The 26,580-nt window shown below is 29.8% G+C and overlaps 1 protein-coding gene across 1 annotated transcript in view; it reads left to right on the top strand.

Moving 5' to 3' along the window:
* The first annotated feature begins 8,799 nt into the window (after positions 1-8,799).
* Positions 8,800-26,580, top strand: part of LOC123305582 (putative uncharacterized protein DDB_G0282133) — a 99,705-nt gene continuing 81,924 nt past the window's right edge. The window contains exon 1 of the mRNA XM_044887354.1: positions 8,800-8,846. Coding sequence (XP_044743289.1) covers positions 8,814-8,846 — 33 coding nt within the window. The 5' untranslated portion in view covers positions 8,800-8,813. The remainder of the gene's footprint in view (positions 8,847-26,580) is intronic.

Raw genomic sequence — 26,580 nt, 5'->3', positions numbered from 1 at the left:
TTTTCCGTCTTTTTGACTCTCTAAAACGGTTTGCACTACTCATCATTACTATATTCGGGTGTTATGTATATTATAAAATTTAGGAATCCGAAACTGCTTCAGATCACAAAGATTTTTTAATTTATGCAAGATATCAAACAATGGCTGACTTAAGTATACAAGTCTTTTCGTAGTAATGCCTTAACAGTAAGCTAAAGTATTTCTGCAAGTTTTGGTGGGAACTTACAGGTCCATTTGGAGGTACTTACATGAAAGTAACAAAAAAAGGCCTTTGTTTGATGGTTTGCCAGTGCAATCATTCAGATATCTTAAACACGCATTTCCCTAATCGGATAAACATCGTTGTTTGCTTTCAACTAATTTAAAAAAGTTGACTAAAAGTGATGATGGCGCTTCACGATTATCAGTAATCAAGGAAGTCAGATTATTATTCGTGGCTACACGGAGACACAAAACACATTCTAAATGACGCTTTAACATTCTCAGGGTCGTTCGAATGATCAATAGCCTATGTTGGAGCCTGCACACTTTTTTTATAAAACAGTTCTAACCAAAATCACAAACACCAAATAGTTACAAGCGACGGTATAAGGTCGATCTTCACCCACCTGATAATCAGATGAAACAGAATTGTATTAATTTTAAACACACAGTTTTTTTAGGCAAGCATATTATTTTCGTAATTAAATTATCTTTCTTCTGATACCAATTTCGATTGATTAACAGATCGGTGTTGTTACATTTATTGGCTGTTCGTATGGTATGAACAGATCTACACCGATCTGTTAACCAAATGAAATTATTATCAAAAGAAAGATCATTTAAGAAAATAATGGTATGACTTGATAGAAAAACTATGATAGAAGTTTTTAAAAATCAATAAAATTCATAAAAATATGTCTCATCTGGTTATCAAATGGGTGCAGATATTGTTATTATTCTGAAAAAAAAGGTTATTTTGAATATCTTTTTATTTAACTTAAGGGTAGAATTTACTAATGTATTCTGATCCTTCGACATCTTAAGCCCCATACTTGTCCGAATTTATTTACTTGTTTATAAGATAACCTGAAATATTATTTTGTCAAGAACTATATAGGTCAACCGAATGAAGCAAACACGTGTGCCAAATATTTTAAAAAAATTTCTAGCGATGAAATGTTTTTTTCCTCTAATTGATAACAACTTTTTTAAATTGCATTAGAGTGACTACCAGATACTTAGTGAATCAAACTTTTTTTTTTGCTGGAAATCACTCTCCTCTTCATGCCTTTCAATGACTTTGTTAACAGCAAAATTGAAGATAAAAACATTCTTCAGTTTTATATCATTTGAATATAATTATGCATAATTTATATAAATTTTTGACAAATTGTAAATCATAGCCTCTACATAATTTTATATAAATTTATTTTTTAAAGCACTAGCTAATTAAAAATAGTAGATAACATGATTATTGAATGATGTTTGAGAGTAAAAATATGAGAGCACAGAAATAATCTAAATTATTAAACTCATTTTAACTAATTTCACCGTATTTTTATCACAAAATTTGTTAATACAGTTTTTAAGATTAATAAGTTTTACAAAAAAATTGTTTAAATAAAAGTTGAAGCTAATTTTGAGTCAAACAACTTTCTCATTTACACTTTTACAAAAACATCATTTTTTCTTAATGAAAATCGTGGAAAACGCTTTTTTTGATATTTTAACGCCACCTACTTTTTGTAATTTAACTCGTATGACGTTGCTCCAAGGACATAAAATGGAGCTGACAGTGTCTTCTACATTTTTTATTTGAAAAACTTTTCCCTTAAATCAATAGATTCCGAGAAAAACGCATTCCAAATTTTTTTTCCCCATTTTTTTGGATTTTCTCAAAAACAGCGGAACGAAAAATTCTCTTAATTTTTTTTAAGTTATTTACATGCCCCCCTAACGATCTATAACCTCAGATCCACCATTGTAATTTTTTCCAGTCAAAATGCCAGATTTACTGTACCATAACAGCTTAATAGTATTTATGATTTTAACCCACAAGAATGTGTTTAACATGTGTACGAATTTGTGTGTCTGTATGTAGCAACGTAGCTTCGAAACTGATTTTGAATTAATTTTTTCGGTTGCTTTATTTGCAGTTTGAAAAGCTTTCCTCATCTCTGCAGCTTTTCGAACGTTTAAAATTTGATTAGATAGTACTTTAGAAGTAACAATTTGAGTACCATTTACCCAGTAATGTTTTTTTTTTATTTGCTTTTCTTGGCTTTTCTTTAACATCAGGTTTATTCCGAAGTTCGGTCTTTATTTATTGTTTATCCCCTGGATTATATTGGAACAGGACTATTCTAGGAATTCATTTAATATTAAATTTAATCTTAGATCTTGTTCTTCTATATTTCAAACAATCTACCACTCAACACAACACAAAATACAATTTCTATGATTTATAATATCATATTCTAAGTGGGGAAAAAAGAGCAATACGAAGAGCACTCACCAGTTATATGGAGTCGTCTAGAACGATATGACCCATATGAATGTCATTAATGCATTAGTAATAAGATTTATATATACACTTGCTACCAACACACAAACTTAAATTGTTGATCATAAATTTAAGATAATGTGTTAGTTGTCGTGTCATTTAAGTCCAGTTAGCAAGCACCAAGTGAGCTTGGTGCGCTTTATATGTATATCAAGTTATATATAGTTTTTAAGGTTTAATAATACCGCTGCAATTCATACAACAAGTCTAGACCTCATATTTCTGTAACATATATATATCGTATTCGAGGAAGAAATAAATATTCCTCTAGGGATGTTCTGAGGAATGACAACAAACCATATTACTTATACATCGGAATTATATACTTTACAATACGTTTAATTGACGATTACCTATGGGCACTCCGTTTCAGGATGTACGAGCGCCAGGGCAATTTTGGATAAGAGGCTTGATTGATTTTTATATGAAGTTGGAATAAGTCTATATAAATTCGGTAAATTTGGGGGGGGGGGGAGGATAACCCGATTATTCAAATAAATAAATGACTTCAAAAGTTGGCATGTTTAACATTGGGCTAATGGAAATGGATGATATATTTTCATAGATTTCTCCAAAAAAAGTCGGAGAAAAGTAAAACAAACAAAAAATCTATTTAAATTAATGTTAAAACCTTAATAAATTCTTGAAAACAAAAAAAATTTGTCGTGCCGGACTAATTAAGGATGTATGAACACGGTATTGGGGACACAAATTAAAAAAATATATATTTTCAATTTTGATGGTAATGTTATAATTTGAATAAGGCGAAAAGTAAGAATACAATTTTTCCATATTTTGAAGAATTTTCAAAATATCTTTGTTTAATTATTTAGGTCTCAATATTTCGAAAACCAAGGCAGATATCGAAAAATTGTATTCTTACTATTCGTCTATATTCACAATCGCCTACATTAAGCGATAGCAAAATTCATCATCAAAGTTGAAAATAAGGTACAAATAATTTCAATCACAAGTCTAAACTTTTTGGCGCTCGTACTACCTTAAATTCTTAATGCTCCTTATTTCCGTTTGGGCAATAAACGATTTTATTCAAAATTTTATGTGTTTGAGGAGGAAATTCTTTGTTCTGTGTGTGAATATGTTAGAAAGATTACCGTACCAGCTAACTAGAGAATTTGAATGAAACAAAGCATCGAAGAGGGTCATAAAACAGTTTCAAGTTTGTATTAATAATTTTGTTAGCGTTTACTTGTAATACTTCAGACTACAATTTTTTTCATGCTCAAAATCATTCCAAAAAAAGAGGGGGGAACTGCCTCCATTTTAAGGAAAACCGTTTTGGGCTATATCTCCGTAACAGTGCACTTTAGGCCAAAAATGGTCTTTACCTTTACTGACTATTTCACCGGTATATTTTTTAAGAATAAAATTATTATAACTTTTACATTAAACTGTTTTTTCTAAAATTAATATTTATGAAGTTATAACGCGTTCAGTGTTGCAACCACCGGGTGCAAGATTAATTAAAAAAGAAGTATACATAATGTCATCATAAAAAATTCAATAAATATATGAAAAAATATTAATGATAGTGATATAAATTGCCTTCTTACCTGCTAAAGCAGCGACTATCCTTTGAAATTATTATTAATTTCATTTTTATGTTGTATTTGATGAGTAAGAAACTTGGTTTGACTGGGTTTTTTAAATATGACTCATATAAGATTCTTAATCTTAATCTCCGGAAAACATTTTTTTTTTTTAATCAAAAATGAAAGGTTATTTTGTTTACTTCCCGTCGTATGCATTCTTTTTGCATTCAAATCAATATAGGCAATCGAGAAGTAAGCGCATTGTATACCATCCACCATTCTATGATACCAAAAGCTAGAAGCTAGATAGATACTTCGCTATTCTACATAAATACATATTCTACATTTCTATAATGTATAGAATTAAATGAGCTTTTGAGCTTTCAACAACATATTTTAAAGTGTTCACACATTTTCTATTATGTCTTAAGGAAATGTGTTGTGTAATGTTTTGGACTAATTTATTTAGTAAAGTTAATCAAGCGTTTAAATCGAAACAAGACCTACAAATGATTAGATTGGTATAAATGGTAAATAATATTGGATGATTGTTTTCGAAATGATTTTTCTTAATTATGTAAAATTCTGTGAATAATAGAATTATGCTTCATTGATCTTTCATTGTTAAATATATAAAAATTCGATTTTTCTGGCGATCAGAAAGAAGCATGGTTTTTGGAATATTGTCCTTTTTCAGTCCTGCGATTTTATGGAACATGTTTTTATGGACTTGACTATAACGGTCCTAGCATCCCTAACTGGGGCTGTAACAAGTTACGCTACTTAAGTGTGTAGAAATCTTTTATACCTTGATTTTAAAGTCTTTTAATATTATTGTTTAAATTTAGTAAAGTTTCTACAAAGTAAAACTTTTTCCAACGAAGGCGACTGGCATTTACTAATTTTTCTTACATCAGTAATGAATATGAAAAAAATTACTCCTTGAGTGGGTAGGTACGAGCCCAAAAAAATCTGGAATTTCAAGTCGAAGAAGCTACCAAGGCAAATTACATATCTACAAATCTAAATTTGATGTCTGCAGTTTGTAAAGTTGCTGGATGGTTGGTTAGTTACTAAAATCGATCCAAAACAAGCCGGAAGTTGGAGTTGCCAGCACTGCTTGCCGTTTTTTCATTGTTCGCTGTTTCGTGCTTTGCCAATTAACTTTTAAGTTTCTTGATTGTTCAAGAAAACACAAAATTCGAATAAATTATACAAATTCATCGACTCTTCTTCAAAATAGGTTCAATATAGTTATCCAAATTATATCCAAAGGTATGGAATACGTATAACTTCAACCAAAGACCGGAAAGATTGTTGATAAAAAATATTATCCTTAAATCATTATAGTCACCTCCTTCGTCGTTTATAAAAATCAATTTGTAACTACCGACTTACCAATTCATTGATAAGGCACGTTTTTGTACACACTTAACATTTTTATACCATGCAATATTTATATGTAATATGCAAGGTATACTAAAGTTAGTCCCAAGTTTTATACCATGGATATATGTAATATGCAAGGTATTCTAAATTTAGTCCCAAGTTTGTAACGCTTAAAAATATTGATGGTATGAACAAAATTTTGATACAGGTGTTTATAAAATCACCTAATTAGTTCATTTTCGGTTATCTATCCGTCTGTCCGTCTGTCCTTCTGTATGCCAACACGATAACTCAAAACGAAAAAAGATATCAAGTTGAAATTTTTACAGCGTACTCAAGACGTAAAAAGTGAGGTCAAGTTCGAAATGAGCAGCATAGGTCAATGGGGTCTCGATCTATGGGTCCGTAGGACCCACCTTGTAAACCGTTAGGTGTAGAACAAAAGTTTAAATGTAAAAAATCTTCCATATCAAAAAATAAACAACTTTTGTTGGAAACATTTTTTCGTAAACATTACTGTTTACCCGTGAGGGCGAAAATTGGGCGTAAATTGTATAGTATGTATTATATGGGGATATCAGTTACGTATGTGTGACATGTGGTATGTTGTCATGTGACAGAGTAATCAACACTGTCCATGCATGGTATTTCAACAATTAACTCAGTCAATTGTTTGTTTTCACTTGTTTCTTTTGTTTTATGATTAAAAGTAATTCGTTATACTTTGTATGAGTGTTAGGTGTGAAAAAAAAATATAATAAAAAAATGGTTATTTATTTTTTTATGATTGAAAGAAAAAGGTGTTAAATAAAAATTATGTGAGGTTTAAAGGTTATCATAATATCATGATCTATTATTGTAGTGATATGTGTACATTGCCTACCCCACACTGGCTACTATTAACCTCATACAGTACAATCAGTCACCCTATAAATGTTAGGGAAAACCTTAGGTATGTAAGTTTGACTACAATACACATATTTTGTTTTATATACCGACTACCGACTGTATACGCGCGTCGTTTTCGTCAGTTAGATATGCACATTTTACCCATACGGTATCCGTATTATATTCGGTATGGTATATAGAAAATTATATATTTGCGCACGCGTCAAGTTACATTTTCTATATTAGAAAGAAAATACCATTGAGTTTATATTATATTATCAGGATTATGAAATATGAAATATATAATTTGTTTTTATTTTGGCACAAATTAAGTAATTATAATCCTTGATTCTTGGTTGCTGTTAAGAAAACGATTTGTTATATCCTTCAATTTAAGATTCTATAACCTCAAAATTTAAAAACTGAACAATTTCAGTTTTAAATTAAAAGTATATTACGACTTCAGGCTAAAACCGTAGATATCCTGGCGTATGTAATATATACACCAGAGCATCCAACATTCTGTGTAATAAAAAATACAAATTATTTTAAAACAAAACTATTGAAACCAATTGACAATTGACTGAGTATATTATTAAAATACCATGTAGACAGAGAGTGTCAATTACGAAATCGTTTGCATTTTATATAGTAACTCTTACACACAAAGTAATAAGAGTTTTTTCTTATCATTTTCTTAGTGAAAATATTAATAATCAAATACCAACATACATAAAATAAATGTATACTTGATAATATACAATACATGTATAATGCTCTAACCTAATTTGCGCCCTCACGCGTAAACAGTGATGTTTACGAAAAAAACGTTTCAAAAAAAGTTGTTTATTTTGTTTTAAGGAACATTTTTATGATTTAAACTTTTGTTCTATCTCGAACGGTTTACAACATGTGTCCTAAAGCCCTAAGGTCCTACCCTAGACCCAATTGACTTTTATTGCTCAATTACGAATTAGCCTCACTTTTTACGTACTAAGCACGCTACAAAAATTTCAACCACATACCACAAGAAAGATATTGATAATTTTTTTTAAATCATTCTTATAAGTGTACAACTGAGATCAAAAGCCGTCGAGAATAACGTCAATTTTCGGTTAGGGGATAAAACTGGGCAAATAATGTGTATGTGCCTCTTTCACATTTCATAGTCACTCTAATTGGAGGAAAAATATAGGCCGTTAAGATTAAACTATTATATTATTTTATGGCAGACAAATTTAGTAATTAAAAATTAAATTTAATTAAAAATTTATTCAGTACCTATAATATTGATGAACAGATCAAAGTTTTAATTTTGTCAAATTTAAATGAATGTATTTTGGAACTTCCCAACAAAACTTCGTTTGTATTTATTAAATTTCATCTGGCAATGCTTTCGAGTTTGAATTTTGGAATTTTTATTTCCTCTTGATAAGAATGAAGTACGTCCTAAACCTGAAAGCGCTTGTGTTACGAACGAAGGATCTGGGAAAGTATATCGAGATTTCTAACTGGAAAACAAAAATTTTATTGTTTGAACATAGATCAAATTCATATTCCACCACAGTAAATTGGGAAATTTTTTATAAATTATTTATGTAGTATTAGGGGCAATGTTAGCAAATTTGTAGCAATTTGCTTAAATGATTTTAAAATCAGCATTCTAGATTGAGCACTAGAAAACACAGTATATTAAATATAATCCTATCAAGTGTCAGGCATAGTTCATGCCTATTTAATTTTAATCAATAAAAAATACAAATTTAAAACCCCGCCGTTTTGAAATTAAATTGTTCGTGATGTTGCCAGCTCTTATACCGTAAAGTTAAATCCTTATAAAATATAAAATATCAATGATACATCAAATCCAGTACCAAAAAGGCATTTAAACTTGTACAATATTGATTATATGTATCTTTGTTTAACACATTTCATATTCAATATAATCTTACTTTATCTAATAGAAATGGCTATATACTAGCATTATTTAGTATGTTAAAAACATTTCAGAACACCACCATACAACACATATATATATGTATACATACAAGCAGGAAAATTGTTGACGTTTGAAGTTATGTTGTTCGAGGAATTTCCCATCGGTTGTTGTTAAAATAGCGTCGTGGCGGCACATCGCCAACATCGAATTGACATAATCATACACATAGAATATAGAAACGTGTAATACTGTGTGGTTTTCCTATACTTGCTTTAATAGGGCGTCACCAAAAAGGCATTAAAAATTTCGCCAAAAAAAAGGCAAACAATTTTTCATATATCGATTAGAATTTTTCTATCTATTCTGTGTTACGTGATATTTTTGTGGGTATCTTACCATTTCGGGGATAGTTAGTTTTTTCTTGACACTTGAAGTGAATTGATTTATTTTTGATTTGACATTTTCCCCGAAAAATATACGAAAATGATGATTTTAATGAATGACAGTTCTATTTCTTGTGCCAGGTTTGGTGGTAAGTACGAAAATTTTATCTTGCACAATTTCTGTTGTTGTTTCCAAACCGGCTTTACACCAAATTGTTTCTGGCAAGCTTTCAAGTGCTTTTTGTTTGTTATGCAATAAGCAATATTTATAAGAGTTTAATAAATTTATGTGAAGCTTATTGAAGTATAAATGTTAGATAAAAATGTTCTAGTTTTTGTATGACCATCGAAAATAATTAATAAAATTATTCTCGTTGACCCGTGAAATGAAACATGATCTCTTTAATCTCGTTTTATCCATACTATATACAGGACCGTATTTATTTGATAGTAAAATACTTTTAATGTGTCCGCTTTTAATTCTGCTATAGTCAGTGTATTTTTTTGGAAATTCTTGCAACAACGTTAAAAACTTGTAAAGATGAAGTACTAAGGTAATCAAAATATGGTGAGTAGAAGCACTATTGAGAAATTTTTGAGTAGCAAACTCTTGAAACTCCTAAAAATTTGTGGAATTTTAGAATTATTTGCAAAGCGTTCGTTTTATGTTTTATCTATTATCAGCCATTGAGCTGTTCAATCGTAATGTTACCAAATTGTAGCATGAGATAATGGACTAAATTAAAGCAAATTTATTATAGTACTTTAGAATTCGGAAAATATTTAAGCTTAGTTTAACAACCCTTTTACACTATAATTCTTGTTAGTGGAGCGTGCTCTTTCACGCGATCCGGAAATTATCCTGCCTTACAGGCTACAATTTAACAGATAACCACTTTTAAATCAGTGTCGAACACGAAACGATTTCTGCGTTTTTTTTTTCAAGTATATTCTAAATGGACTTAAAAAATACGGGACTTAAAAAAATAGGGGGAGAAGTTGTTAGGCTAAGCATAATTAAGCCGCAAACCAATATTTAATGGTGTATCTATTAATGACAATGTATGGTGATGGGCACTCAGGCTATTCTGCATGAGAGTCTAAGTGATAGATAGACTTCAGAAGTTTGTTACTTAAAATATGGCGCTTATTCAGTAATGTTTAGCTACCTAAAGATCATCTACACGATAGAACATGCTTGGATATTGTCATGCACTTTTCAAGCATATGATTCACATGTTCGTATTTAGACCTTGAAAAGTTGGGTCAATTTATAACCAAAGAAAAGAAAGGATTTCAGTTGTGGGAATTGAAAACGGTATATCTTCCATCGATATAGAAAACTATTTCAAAAAATAAAAAGGCAACAGCAAACAATATTCCCAAGCGATCTCTCATCAAAGTACTGACTGTGTCCAAAGTTGCTTAACTTCAGTAATCAGTCGTGAATCAATGTTTAGAACATTGTCACGCGATATGCATGTCGCCTCTGAGGTAACGATGACGTCATCAAAGCTTATTCGTGATGATTTGTCCAATAACAATAATCGTAACTGCCAAGTTTCACCATCGCCACTTTACGAATATGACCAGTATACATAAGTTCGACCATTCTTTTTATTCACAATACAATTATGTCCTATTTATTGATTTAAAGTCTATCCGAAAACCAATTCAAAGTAAAAAACGTCATTTCTCATCTCGCATACAATAAATCGACTATGAATGAGTCTTATTAACGGAGGCATTAGTCAACATTCTAAAATTTCGCTGATGATATGATCAATAATAATTACTAAAACCTCCGAATTGGATAGCTGTAGCTTTAACTGCAGGGCCGCTGTTGGTTGGCAAAGTTAAAGTGTTAAAATTGCAAAACCCTGTAGGTATAATTAAAGCTATTAAATTATGCAATAGCAAAAACAATTTTCAAACCAACATTTATTGATTTAAAATTGATTTTGAATAATAATAAATAATAAAACGACATTTCTCTCTCCCATTGAAACTAGAAATCGAGTATGTGTGAAATTCATATTGAACATTATAACAATATAAGTGATTTACCTTTAACTCCCCCCTCCCCACCCCCACGTTCATCCACTCTTATATCCCTCTCTATATGTAATATATTCAATTGATAATAACAATAATGCGTTTATAATAACATTACCACAGACACATACATAGGAGTACTTCTGCCATACAATTCAAAATTAACCATTCGAATCAACCCAATAATAATTTTCTAGGTATCTACTCAATTCAAACCTCTCTCATTCATGCATATGTATATTTGGATTGTAGTAGTTCGATTTGGTTGAACCAACAGGCTGATTTACATATAATCACGTAAAACGTAGCATTGTTATACACACAAGTGTAACATACAAGTTGAATTCCTGTTTTAGGATGTGGAATCCAATTAGAACAATGTGGTTTAAAAGTTATTTTCAACTATTATTTTATGAATCGTAAAAGATGTTTTCAAGGGATAATTTTATTAACCTTTTTTCATGAAGCCGAATTTATTTTTTTTAATACTAGCTGTGAACTACCCGCTTTGGTGGGAAAAATTCCTACTTTCACATCTCCCCCCGTATATCCTTGCGTAGGGGTTGCAGTTTTATTATATACACGTCAGGCTCTTTTATTTGATACCCCACTTGGGTATATTTAAAAATATTCGATTATTCATCATCACTCCATCTTTGCATTCCACTCCTTTTTAAATTTTTGGAAGACAACCCTTTCAACTCAAAACTCTACTGTATTATGCATGTATTTATTATACATAAAAACATTCTTCTTAAATCACTCTTTCTATTAGAAAAAACCACATCAAAATCCGTTGCGTAGTTTTATAGATTTAAGCATACATAGGAATTGGGGATAGGCAGACAGATCGAAGCGACTTTGTTTTATAGAATCTATTGATTCGATTTAATTTTATACCAAAAACCAATCCGGTCATTTTTAATAAAACCAAAATCTGAATTTCCTTTCAAGAGTATGTTGCTCCGTCAGAATATCATTGGTCACAATACTTTGACCAACGTTCAAGACACTTAAAAAGTTTCCCAAAGAGGGCTGAACTTTTAGACACTACTGCTCTATATATTTACTTATGCAAGGAGTCAAATTTACAATTACAATTTGGCTGCCTTGACTTCTATATTGCATGTAAGACGCGAACAACATATAAGTTCTGTATTTCAAGAAATATATCCTTATTGTCTTCTTCATCGACACCAAAACCAGACTAATTTGACTTTGTCGTACACGTTGGTTCTGGCCATTCTATAATTAACTACCTTACTGTGTCTTGCTTACGAGGCGCAGTCGCCTTATAAATAGTAATACTGTACAAGACCTAGACCAAACGGAAAATAAAGACTTTATTTGTTATGCGAGTAAACTTAGTTTAGTCCGAGCTTTTTTCTTTCACATTGGACTTGGTCTTGCGAATCTTGTTTGATCTTATTAATATGCAAGAACAAAACTATAATACAGGGCCAAGTTTGCAAAGCAGATTCTCAATCATAGAAGAATAACGTGTGAGAACCAAGTTTCTAACTGCTCAATTGCTTGCGACTTTAGTTTTTCAAATTTTATTTCTACAAGATTTTACCTATTTATTGATTTATCTGGACACTTATTATTGGCTCTGGTAGTCAAGATAACCTTAGACAATTTAATAAGCGTAGTGAAAGAAGGTATCCGAAAACTTTGAGTATTTTGAATTGATACGGTACAACAATATATCGATTACCCAAATAATAAATAAACCACTGCAGGTATCCATTTCTTTAAGCATCACACTTTTATCACCACCAGGATTACATGGAAGAACAGACAAACATATCATCTATATATGTTTGGTGTAATACCATGATTGTCTTATTTGCTAAATTCACATCTCAAACATCAGCTGGTTATATTGCATTATTGTTGTCATCACACAAGTCTAGTTCAACACCAGATTGTTTCCTCCCAAAATCCATTTTACATAATGATATTCTGAAGGAGAAGAGATGATACTACCATCATCTACATTTACAACATACAGTTCAAAACCAAGACGATATAAAGAATTAAGTTTTGTACCTTGGTAATATTGTACCATGAATCACCATTCATTTTATTTAAATATATTAATAGCTAACAGACATCGAACTAAATGCAGGCAAAGTTTATTTAACCATCTTCGCTCCTAATTTATTGGAAAATAAACAATTATTATTTAAATTGGACAAAATGATTTTCAAATTTTTGTTTGACTACCGTAGTTTTACTGGATGGAAAAATAACGAGAGGTGTCGTGGGACACCCGATAGAAACTATGCCTCTTTCGTACAAATAACTTTATTAGTAATTAATTATAAATATTAGTTTTATGGTACGCTGTCTTGCAGGTTTTGTTTTCTCTCGATACTCTTTGCATTTCTGTGCGTTGGTAATTTTAGGTTTAATTTGTTGTTTTTTTTCATTTTTTCTTGTACGATACTGCTTGCAAGTCAACTACTTGTTTTATTGTTTAAAGAATTAAATATTATAGCTAATTTTACTCTACTTTATACCTCAAATTTAGTAACCAATCCAATATGTGGGACAACATTACCCACAATTTAATTGATCATATTTACTATGACATAACATAAAATTCCCTTGAACTTACTTTAAATAAGCTCTATTATGTTTAACTTGTGATAACTCACAACTCATTTTTTTGAATGAAAAAACATAAATTTTGGACAAAAAATACAAATTGACAGATTGTATAATGTTTTTGCATACTCTCAAAATTCATGGCAAGCTGAATTGATTTAAAAAGTTATAGTTTCCTTGGTAACCTACATGTCAGAATTTGACTTTTTGTGGTTTTACCTCCCAACCAGCAAACATATGATAACGCGCGATGAGGAACATAGTTCCGATAATAAGTTTTTGTCCAGTTATACTAGACGACAAAAGTTGACAGAAATCAAGCAACCGTAAAATGGTTATCCATGTGTTTTGATTTTCATGTGAAATAGAAATAAAATATTTAAGTGCAAAAGGTAAAAACTGTTGCTTTTGCCGTTGTTCCCAAACGTACTTCAAGTGTTTCTAATCTCAATAAGAAATAGAATATCCTAAACAGCCTACAGCCATCTTGAAGTCAAATAATATAATTTTAATGAACCAAGAAGCAACTCTCTTCCAAGTATGTTCATGTAACCCACCTGCAGAACATATATATTATAGTTATTTAAGAAGAATATTGTTCTGTGGTTTTCTTCTTGTGGTTTTGCTGCTTGCTATCACGTGTATATTTGATGTATTCCAAGTAAATTATTCCCCATTTCCTTATCTTTAAAATATTCATGTATATTGAATATAATTTGAAAATAATAAATACAAAAGATGTGTACCATTATCATTTGTGTATGTATTTACAATCATTGTCATCCTTGTATATTAACTGTCATAAACGTAGGCTTTTTTTCAAGGTCAAGAAAGATACAAAAACATTTTCTTCGAAAAGTTGATTAAATTATATGGAGTTTAAAATTAAAAACGGTTTTTTTAAAATGATGAATATTTACTTGAAACTTCGTTAGTTCCTTTTGACGAGTCTAGCAAACTTTCCTCTACGATTTACAAGTATTTTCCTCTACAAGTACTGCGTTTTCAGATGTTCATGATGACGTTATATTTGAGTTATCGGATTGAAAAAACGCAGCCAGGAATTTATCGGACACCATGACCACTTGTAACATAATAATATTTTTTCCGACAAAAATATTGCACTGATGTACCTGCTACCACCCAGAACATGCCTTATTTAAATATTTTTGTTTTTTAAAAAATACATAATTCACTTTTGCTTAATTATTTATTAATTGTAAATGTTATCAAATGGTCATAGTGACCGGAAAAATTCCTGCTGCAATACTCAAATATGAGTACATCATGCTCATTTAAAAACGCAGTACTTTCGAAAAAATCGTAGAGGAAAGTTTGGTGAACTCACCAAAAAGAAGCCACTCACGAAATTTCAAGAATATATTTATCATTTAAAAAAACCCTTGGTGCCTCACAAAAAATTATACACATCTGCCAAGAGTTCGAACTCTGACCACATATTAATCTGTATCAAATAATCATTTATGTCTGTAAAATCTAAAAATGACGCAAAAAGTCTTAACCTTAAATTAAAATTATAAATCGAGTTCCGGGAGTGGGAATTTTTAATGGAAATTTTCTCCTCTTAAAGAATATTTTTTTTAAATTTACAAATTATGATTTTATAAAATATTGGCGAAAATGTGCTGAAAAACGAAAACGCTCTTGGTACAATTTTCTAGACAACATTCCGAATTCAACGAGCAATCACACATATTTTTAATGACCAGTATTTCTATATTTCACCAACTTAACCTTGTTGACTAGACTAGTATAATCTATTTTGATTTTAACCAATAAATTTATTATTATTATTATTGTAATTCCACAGACAGGTCAACTACTTCAAACTTGCGACATACTTTTTTTTTGGGAGTTAAAAAAGAGTATCTGCATACCTGCCTGTCTATATATCAGGCATGGGCGAGTTATTTTAAATCGAAGTCACCATTGTTATAACTTTATTGTGTGTCTCTTTATCCAAGTCCGTATGCTTTTAGAGCAGGAAGCGAGATGGATATACAACTTTTCTACCTATTTCAGTTTCTCTAATAGTAATGACATAAGTAGAAAAAAAAGGTGTCTCTCTGTCTTACTTGTATTTTAAGTTGTCAGTGATTAGGTTGTCACTGTCTTACTCGTATATTAGTTTAGGAACTTCTGAAAGTCATGTTTGCCCATGCCTGCTTTATATCAATTAGAATTTATGCTCATAAAATAATAATAATATTATATCTTATTTAAAAATACCATTTCTATGCGGGAGAAACCGCGTAACATAATTTATATTTCAAACGTGAAAAGCATAAAATACCAACAAAAAAAAATTGAAAATCATGAAAATTATGAAAATGATATCTGACATCGTGATGTCAGTGGAAAATAAATGTTTAAATTATTTTTGCAAACAAAATTCACGTTTTGCATTGAAAAGGAAGCAAAAAAAACAAATTTAATAATTGAAAATATCCTTTTTATTATTTTGATGGGTGTCGTATGTGTTTTTTGAGGTATATTAAATGAGGTTTTTCTTTTACAATATCAAATAAAAAAAATTCGATTAGAAAGGGCACATATGAAATATAAAAAATAAAAAAGAAACAAGCAATCAATGATGGTCTTTCAAAACATTCAAATTTTTTTTTTTTGGTATTTTTTTTTAATAGAATCTTCTTTATATGTTCTTTTATCTCATTTTAATAATAATATTATTTATATAGAGTGGACTTCTTTTGAGTTATTGATCAAAGAGACTACTCCAGTCTATAAAACTGAATTTCATTAAGTGTTTCTTAATCAAAAATTACAAAACCTAGCGGCTTTTATTATAGTTTGTTTATAGGTATCTACTGAAGACTTTTAATTCCTTCTGAAGAATAAAATTGTTATAAATTGGCTTCTTTCTTCATTTTGCCGTATAGTTCCTTTATTACAAAATCAAAAGGTTGAAAATTCTCTGGGGGAGTTGTATTTGTAGTTTTTTCGAGTTATTAACGATTAAGTATTCCTTGAATTGAGTTATTAACGATTAAGTATTCCTTGAAGTATGTTTGTCATTTCTAGACGTATGTCTGTTTTTGTGTGTGTGTTTGTCTGTGTTTCTGTCCGTGGCATCGTAGCGTTTAAACGATTGAACTGATTTTGATTTTTTTGTTTCGTTTGAAAGATAAGTTAATGGGGATTGTTCTTGGTTATATTTCAATTAAGAGTTAAGGGTTTCGTACCCGGAACAACTAAAAAATAAGCGATATCCTTAAAATCGGTTCAGTTTGGACAAGGCACTAAGGAAAAAGGTAATTTAATGAAGAGTGTTCTTAGATACGTTTCAAGTGCGAGTTTAGGGTTCCGCACCCGAAAAACTTCACGGGGATTTTTTAAATTTTGTAAATTTCACTTGCTTTAAATGTGCCAAAAATAAATAATAACTTTTAAAATAGACCTAAATTGATATTTTCGAATTCAAATCATTTCAAGAAATGGAGCAGTTTTTTTATTGGAATTTTTGAACTTCACTTCAAGACTCAATTCAAGCCCATTTGAGTTTAGGAGCACTTTATAAGTTTATAATATATGTTTCTATGCTCTAGTTTCTTGATATTAGTACTACATTATATATTATATTGTATGTTTTCTATGTATGAGGTACAAAATTTGCATACGTTTCCTTTTTTTAATGTCATTGAAAAAAAAAACGAACAACATACAGAAAAACATAAATAAATAATTCAATAGATGTATGTTATTAACAAATATATAAAAAAATGTAAAAACACAAACAAAACAAAAAAAACGAAATTCTAATAAATTTATTTGGTTTGAAAACCTCTCTCTACGTATGTTTACTTAATGGTAGGCCGTATCCATGCGAGGCATATTCTCTACATGCCCCCAAGCTTCGTGAGAATTTTACTCATATAAATAAATAGCTGTTAATGAAACGTCATTATCAGACTCACAAAATTGGAATCCATAAAAATTTTTTTCATGAAAACGTTTGTTTATTTGAAAATGACATTTTTCAACATCCTTTATCCCAAAAGGAAACACACGTTACTGTTTTGTTATATAGTCGTATGAAATTCGCAACCTTATGGTTAAAATATATCTAATTTAATTGCTTACTTATACTGTTAAATCAGCGACAAAACCCCGGAAAATTTGAGAGTAGTCTATTGTGTATGGGTACTTATATCTGGTATCAGATTGTATTTATTCGAAATCTGCCGATAATTTTTTAATTTTCTTAGTAATTTTTGGTAAATTTTAAGAAAAAAAAATTAAAAACATGCAAAATCTCTATTATTAAATTACTATCGACGATGATATTTTGATTTTTTTTTTTAATTTGTACCATGTTTCCTAAATGGTACCAATACGGAGTTCAGAGATTATGTTTATTTAGTTTTTATTCAAACCCGATTTTTTCAAACCCGATTTAAATTCATGATTTATTGTGTATTATAAACTTTACTTTGTTATCAATAAGAAAAAGTTAAATTATAGAGAACAATGAGGTCCTTATGTTTTATAATACTAGAGTAATATTTAAGAGACGAGCAAATATCATTTATGAAACCGGCTACCATAATGATACTTGATTTTAATAATCAGCGAAAATATGAATAATATTTGCTTGTAGAATTTGAGTTAAAAAAGGTAGACAGACATTCACAAGGATTGCTCTGCAGTAGTGAAAACTTAAAACTTTGAAATTATTAGCATTCAGCTAAACCCAGCCCTGTTTTGCTGTAGCTCTGTCTAATATTTTGTCTAATACTAGTATAGTAATTAAAAAAAGTGTGGAAACATATTTGACAGTTATAAATATTCGTTACCATACGAACTTTATAACTTCGCTTCGAACATATAAATACAATTTCAAGTCATCCATCAACTACTTGTCGAGTGTCCTGTAGCGTTCTCCTATTCAAGTACTGACTGTGATCAATATCACGTGGTATGTGTGTCGCTTCCAAGATGATGATCCAAATCATGTAGACCCCCTACTAAAAAAATTATTGTAATGAAATCGTTCAGAGTGGCTAAAGAACTCTTCACTTCGAAAAATTTTGAATCAAATTGATACACTACCTGTTTAAAGCTAAAAAGTACGAAAATCAATTGTCTACAAATGCGTCATGAGTGCTTTAAAATCAAAATTTATAAAAATAAAAATATCAACGTTCCTTTATATAGGTAAAAAAACCTATACACATTATTATATTGGTAAGACTACGTGTATATACAACATTTAAGCTACTTTGGTGTTATACGTATCTACTTTGCCGCTGACCTCCCTATCAATTTTCTTCTCACCTTTCTCCTTGTATACATATATATGTATAGGTATATACTACATATACCTATTACCATTTCCTCCTCAATCAACTCTATCTCTTCTCTATCAGAGACTCTCTGTTACTCTTCGTTGCCATAACAACGACCTATTGCAGGTATTATATTAATGTTTACTTCTCTATATAGTAGAAACAGTAGGCAAAATGACACGCATATTCATTTAGTAAATAATATGAAGCGTTAAAATATTGATACAGATCGTATAACATTTACAAATTAAAAAGATGTAATCGAAATTTATGTTTAAGAATTTTCTGCTCTTAATGGATCAGTAAGGATAAGCGCTGGTTGAGGCTATAGAACATCCATGGGCAAACGTGGCTTAGAGAAGCCACTCAGACTTCTGTAACTAACATACGAGTAAGACAATGATTCCCTTTCCAGTGTCAACCAATAATACAAGTAAGAGAGAGAAACAACATTTTTTTTCTACCTATCTCATTAATATTGGAGAAACTGAGATAAAGAGACACACAATAAACTTTATGGCACGCAATAAACTTATAACAATGGTGGCTTTGACTTAAAATAACTCGCCCACGCCTGCTATAAAGTGACGCAGAGTCATTCACTATTTTATCATTTCTCCACATAGATTGTAAGATAAGACAAACACTTTAAGATACATTATCTCCAAAACGAACGCCGCGGAGTAAAAATAACTTAATAGTTTTAATTATAGAGAATTGAAAAAGTACATATATACCAGGAATCGAGTCCGAGTCTCTTGCCTTAATAGTCTTTACCAACACGATCATATATGAGGTAAGTGTGATATACAATTTTTCAACTCAATGAAAAATTTCAGCATTCTTGTAATGAAACACGAGATATGGAGACATGATTTTTTCCCTAATTAGCAATTTTTTACAATGGTGAATATCAAAAAACCAGCATTAACAAAAACAACAATTTAAAATAAAAATTTTCGATTGCTTTTTGGTACGCCTTAAAATATGGCTAATTTTTTATGGTTAACCTATATTACTGATACATCCTGTGTACAAATACCTACAATATAAAACATTTCTATATGATAACATATAAATTTATGTGTTTCATGTTAACTTATTATTATTAATATTTAGTGAATATTTATATATAGGTAGAGCTAGCTACCTAGTAAGTAGAATGAATACTGCCTATGACATAATATGTAAGGATAAATTATTATCAAAATTTTAAGGGCTGGTATTTTTAAGGGTAACATAAATATTATAAATACCCTTAGTGTGTACTAAATATTATACATATACTTTATACACTGTAATATATTATATTATACTTGCTACATATACATATCATATCGTCTTATAAGACATCGTAACATAACCAAAGAACATACCACCTATCCCACCTATCCCCTATACAATATATCTCTATATATAATGAATGTGAAAGTAAGGATGTTTGGTTGTTTTTTATTACGCTTTCATGCAAAAACTAGCGAATGGTTTTTAATGAAACGGTATCGGAATAACACATGAGCTATAAATTAAAAAGATATAGATTTAAAAAAAAAATTTAATCTGTCATTTACTATAATTTTTGCAGAAATCTTTAATTTATGGTTCAAATTGATGATCACAGATGGAGCAGAGTTATGATCATAATTTTGAACCATAAATTAAAGATTTCTGTGAAAGTTTAAAATAGTAAATGTCACAATTCATAGACACTTTTTCTGATATACTCAATGAATTATGACTACTTTACAATTTAAAAAATTGAAAACTGTGCATATCTTTTAACAGCGTAAAACAATCCCTTCAAGTGTTATGGAAGGGGGATAAGTAAGATCAAAAGAGGTGGAGGCTATAAAGCGGTGGTTTTTACTTTTAAGCCCAGTGAAGCGGGCGGGTATCAATCTAGTACAATATATATACTTACACTTCATTTTCTCTTTAAAAAATCATCATTTCTCATCGTATCTTATGTTAATAATAATAATAATAATATTCTTGTAATATTTTTGCTTGCATATTTGGTATTTTGATTTTTTATTAAAATCATTGCTTTCTTTAAATTACTGAAAACTGACGTACGTAAAGAAAACAAATGAAATTTTTTTAAAGTGTCAGAAAACAATATAGAAGTTGATAATTTTTTTTTCTTCTTCATCTGATCTATTCTCATTTTTCTCTCCTGTGTGTTCAACTTCTTATTAGTGATTCGTAGATCTCGATCAAATCAGACTTCGAATAAAATTACCACATGGAAGTATGCAAAGCAATTGATTTAAAACCGGTATTAACTATGTGCTTAAATGTCGGAAACCACTTATAGACACAGGAAATAATCCTTCATTGCCAAAGAAAAAATATTTCTTACAACTCATAAATTTGTTCCAACTATAGTAGACAAGAAATTTTAGGCTACTGAATTATAGTCGATTTGATTTATTTTAATTTTATAAAATAATAGTTCGATATCTATTAGTGTTTATACTTTATAATCATGACTCAGTCTTGTGAGAAGATCCCCAGGAGTTTTTGAAAATTTAAGTGTTTTAATTCTTGTTATAGTTTGCACTTGAATCTGATAAATGTGCGAAAAATTCGTGAATTGAAATAGATTTTTCAACTTCTCTGCTTTTTAGTTTTTTTAAAGCTTATGGTAAAGAAATTTACCGATTTTAACAATTTAGATAATATATTTTTGAAAAGAAAGGGGGTTGCCTGTGCTTTTTAATTTTCGAGCCTGAAAAATAGTCCCACCAGCTAAAATTGAATAAGGTTTAGTTTTTTCTGATTTTAATAAGAAGAAAACTGACTCTTCGTCGCAGGCAATCTTTGCCCGACATTTACCAAAGCGACATATTCGTAATCCAATACTTTGAAATTTGTAATTTTTAAAGTAGTAGGAGAGTCGATTATGTTATTAGATTAGAAAAAAATTGAAAATGGCAATCAAAAATTACCATAACCACTTAAAAATAGATGCTCTCACAATTATCTAAGTCATTATTGTTATACGGTAAGCATTAGTAATATTACAGAATTGAATAGATTGGGCTATCCTCCAGAATTATTGAGAAGAACAGAACCAGTATGGGCCTGACGCCCATATTGCATTGACTCGTCCGCCATAATTATTTCTAATATTACAATTTACTCGATGGTCAAATCAGTATGGAGTTCACACCAATACTGACATAGTGAAACCCACAAAAAATTGCTTACCGTGTGAATAAGGTAAGAACTACGTTACAAATTTTTGAGTTGTTACAAATAAGTCCTAAAAATTTACGCTACATTGCATCTAGAAACCAGTATGTATACAAATAAACAAGAATATTTGTAATGTTTTAATGATAGCATTCTGCACTTTGCACGGATGAAACCAAATAAATGTATTGTGCCACTATAATACCACTACAAGTAGGCTATTATGTGTATATTTTGGTGTTGGTATCGTTAATAAGTGTAGTGTGATAAAAATCTATTGTTATTTTGTATATAGAGAAAATTGGTTTTTCCAAACAGAACTTGTTGCCATTATATTTTATTTTATTACATTTTATTTTGCATGTTCTTTTTAACCTAATTAAGCAACCTTGAAAGTAATTGTACTGTTTTTTTTTTTTTTTTTGTATATAGCCTCTGTATAAATATATTATTTTGAGGTTCTATTCCATCGAAGAAATCAATACTTTTCTTTAATTATCATCATGATTTAAGCGTTTTGAGACAACCTCTTGTCAAAAATATCACTTTGATCATGTTAACATATATTATTGGCCTGTATATAAAACTGCAATATCGTGAAACCGAGAAACTTTCACTGGAAACAATTTCGATATTTAAAAAGTCTCTTTCTTGACTTCCAAATACTGATCTGACCTCTACTGGTTTAAATACGAAGTGGGCGGAAGGTGTAAACATTATCTTGAACTGAACAAATAATTAAATGAAACAGAAAATTTCTAATAATTCACTTACGAACTAGACTTGTGAGTGAGTAGATTATATGTTCTATAGTTTTTGTTTGTTAATACCATAGAGATACATGTTTATATCCCATAGAGATGACACCATAGATCTGTATAGACATAAGAAGCGCAATAAGTGAATTCTTGACCTCAATTTTAACTTGAAAAGACGATATAAGTCATCTTATGAAAAAATGATACTATAAAAAAATCAAGTTTTAATACATGTCTATAAATGAATCTATACATAGAGGTTTTGTGGAGTAAATAGCACATTTTTTTTTTTTTTGTAACAGAATAATAATAAAAATTAAAATATTTTTATTTTATTTTATTTATCGTAACATGCATCTAATGTTGTATAATATTTTATAAAATAAAAATAAACGACAAGATTTAAAATTACTGTTTTAATTTGATTATGTTTCAATAAAGTGCTTCATGTGCCTTAAGAGTCAAATTAAATCTGGCGCCAATAGTAGAAATAAAAATCTTATAATTTTTGTAGGCCTATTATTCAAAAATTAATTATCCGAATGTAATGAAATTTGTAAGGAATAATTAAAACAATAAAACGAAGTGCCTGGTAAAGATTTTGTCGAATAAATTTTTTTAAATATTATTTTAGAAATTATTCAACCCGCATAAAATTGTAAATCTTACCTTATATGGCTGGTGATTTAACTTTGGTTCTTAATTTTTATTTAATGATAATAACTACCAATGAGTAAAAACTAACTTACAAATTTTTATACAAATTCCGGCTAGCTTGAAGAACAAGATCTGCTTGACCTCGAAATTTTTCTTTATCTTGCATTTGACGCAAATTTTAAAAAGTTTCTGAAAAACGATTTATAAAGTGCTTTTTAGCCGCAGGATTCGTCCTAAAATATATAAAAAACAGACCGCAACATATCAATTTTATTTTAGTTTTGCATTTATTTTTCTTGGTTTAAACTTCCATCAGGTTCAACTTTTCTATGTAAACTGTTCGTAAATGGTTCGTGTCTGGTGCAGCCTTCATTCTTCTAGAAGTGCAAGTTTTCATAGATATTTTCAATCTCCCAAACCTTCTACAATTTTTTAAAACAACTAATAGGCTCTGACTCAGCCATATTATATCCAAATTCCTCTGAATAGCAATAATAAATAATTACTAAATTCGGTACTGCAGTTTTATACAAATTTTATCCTACTTTACCAAAAAAATCACGTTTCTTTAATAAAATTTTCAGTTTAAAAATTAAAATGAACATATTTCAATTTAAAAATCACACATTATACAGACTTGATACATTTGAGAAAAACATTTCCATTACTTGATCGTGTACATGCATACAAAAAAGAAAAGAGTTAAAAAAGCATACAAACTTATATGTTTTGCAGGCAGGCAGGTAAATACCACCACATTTTACATTGAATTGAAAAACCCAATTGGAATGAGTTTGCTAGTCGTCATTTAAGTGTATAATGTAAAATAAATGTAACTGACCAAGAGTTTTGTGTTGTTCCACTCAAGTAGTTTTTCCTGATATTACCCTTACGGCCATAGGTGATCTGAATTGCATACATACATGTATACAGATATACAAACATTCACTACACAGTTCAAGCTCTCATGACAGTAACAAATAAGTCATGAAACATCTAAAATTAGAAAGATAAAAAATGGAAAAAATTATAAAAGATGTCAGAAACATTATGGTACATTTACCTCGGCAAAATAGGAGGCCTTAAGAGAAATAAAAATTTGCGGTTTTAAGATTTCACGAAAAAATTAATGAGTTTCAACTTTCAAGATAATAAACTTTCCCCTATTTTATTATCCTATAGGTTCTACAGCAAGCCCATCTTGATTACTGAGACTTTGCGCAGTGCATGCGGCAGGCCAAACTGTGTATAACCACAGCTAGACCATTAGATTCAGAATGTTCGGATCCGAAACCTTGGACCCATCTATCTTGGGAGAGATCCCGAAGAAGAAGTGGGCTTTCTGTGTGGCGTCTGGCCTCGATAGAATCCTTTAGCTTCATCCGATTTCAACGGGATAACAGGTCGTTCTCTAGGAGGGCACAGAGGACTCTTGGCCTAGGTGTTAGGGGCCCTCTTTTGTTTTATTATTATTATTATCCCATAGTTTAGGTTAGGTTAAATTGGCTGTCTACGAGAAACACACATAGAGTCCATTTTGATACTATATACGTGTTTTACCACCTTTTCCGCTGATAATTAATTTCGTTTATCAGATCCTCAATTATTTTGAGGCTAAATTAACCTTCTTCATACATATACCATGCACTACACCAGCCCATCATAATCATTAATTAAATAAACTTTTTGTTGTGGCAGCGGGAATCGAACCCGTACGAAATCGGTTACGTTTTAACCAACTGAGGTACCAGGGTCGACTTAGTAGATTATCTCATAATATATAACAATTTCATTGAAATAATCACAATTTTGAAACTTAAGTCTAGTACAAAAATACAATGTTTTTTTTTGGCAATATTTTTGGACTTAGTAAAAGTATAATTATATGTGACTAAAAACATGCTCGAGCAATAATATATAAGTGATACAAAATGTCAATAGCAATTTTCTATATATTTATTGCGTATAGGCAATTTTATTACAGATATGATATACAAATTACATACTAAATAAAACTATATGGTAAAAATGATACATTTTTAGACCGTGGGGTTAGTTTTCGCCATTAGCCAGCGCTATAAGCTTAAAAATGATAAAATGATGAAAGGATTGAGAATGATCTCGCGGAGTGATAGAAAACCCATTCGCTGCTTTTAAAATTCTGATAAGGATTCTCATTGCCTTCACTGTCAGCTTTATCACATTCCTTTTATATTTTCCAATTATATTTACTTTTAATTTGTACACGTTTTATGACGTATGACCATAACCGTCATGTAGACGCTACTGTCATGGGAGCTTAGATTACTATACTTACAGTCAGTGACGACAACTTCACTTGATATGTGTATAAAATGACACATATGGTTTTTGTGTTTCAAGAGAAAAAACTTTAGGGGAAAAATATGTCTGTGTCTAGAGTAGAGTTGTACATATACAATTTTTATTTTAGTGGAATAAAAAAACACCTATACAGTATAAAATGGGAAAAAACAAAAACACGTTATGATTTTATTGGAAAACATTACGTGTTTTATATTTGAAATTATATAAGAACTGACATATTTCAAATATAAAAATTGGAAAATTGTTTTTCTTTAAATCCATATTAGATGGATTTTTAGATGAAAAATTGCATGTTAAGAATGAATTGAAAATAAAATTATTTACTTAAAATTTTCAAAAAATGCATTTGAAAGCATTTGACTGCATTGAAAAGAATGTCACAAAATATCTCTTATAAATTTTACTCACGTCTTTACTTCATGATAAATAGTGGATAAAACCAAAATTGTACACCCCAAACAGAATACACATGGCAATAACAAAAATTTTTACGAAATTTGAGCTGTATTTCTAAGTAATATGGTTATTCGAAAGCTTGTACTTTCTAGTTTATGAATTCGAAGTGCTAGTTTATGAATACATTTTTCGTATTTTCATACGAGTTTTCTTGACCAAGACACAAACTTTTTTAAATATTTCATTGAATTCCAAATTCCAATTTTTGCAGACGATAAATTTCATGCTATTATAAAATAACAACATGCAATAAATCAGCTTGTTTTTTCAGCCATTTTGAAAAAGGAAACTGTTTTTATCTTTTATTAATTGGACGTTTAGAATGAATTATAATTAGACGTGTAAGTAGGTGAACTAATAAATTTTTGAAGATAATTTTACTCGGCATTACAAATCACATATACTTGTAAAAAATAATAAAAAAAATATATTATTTTATTATATATTATTTTTTTATACTTGTAAAAATTACA

The sequence above is a fragment of the Chrysoperla carnea genome, chromosome 1, assembly GCF_905475395.1.
Source record: "Chrysoperla carnea chromosome 1, inChrCarn1.1, whole genome shotgun sequence".
NCBI lineage: Eukaryota > Metazoa > Arthropoda > Insecta > Neuroptera > Chrysopidae > Chrysoperla > Chrysoperla carnea.
This window is presented reverse-complemented; position numbering and strand designations above follow the sequence as displayed.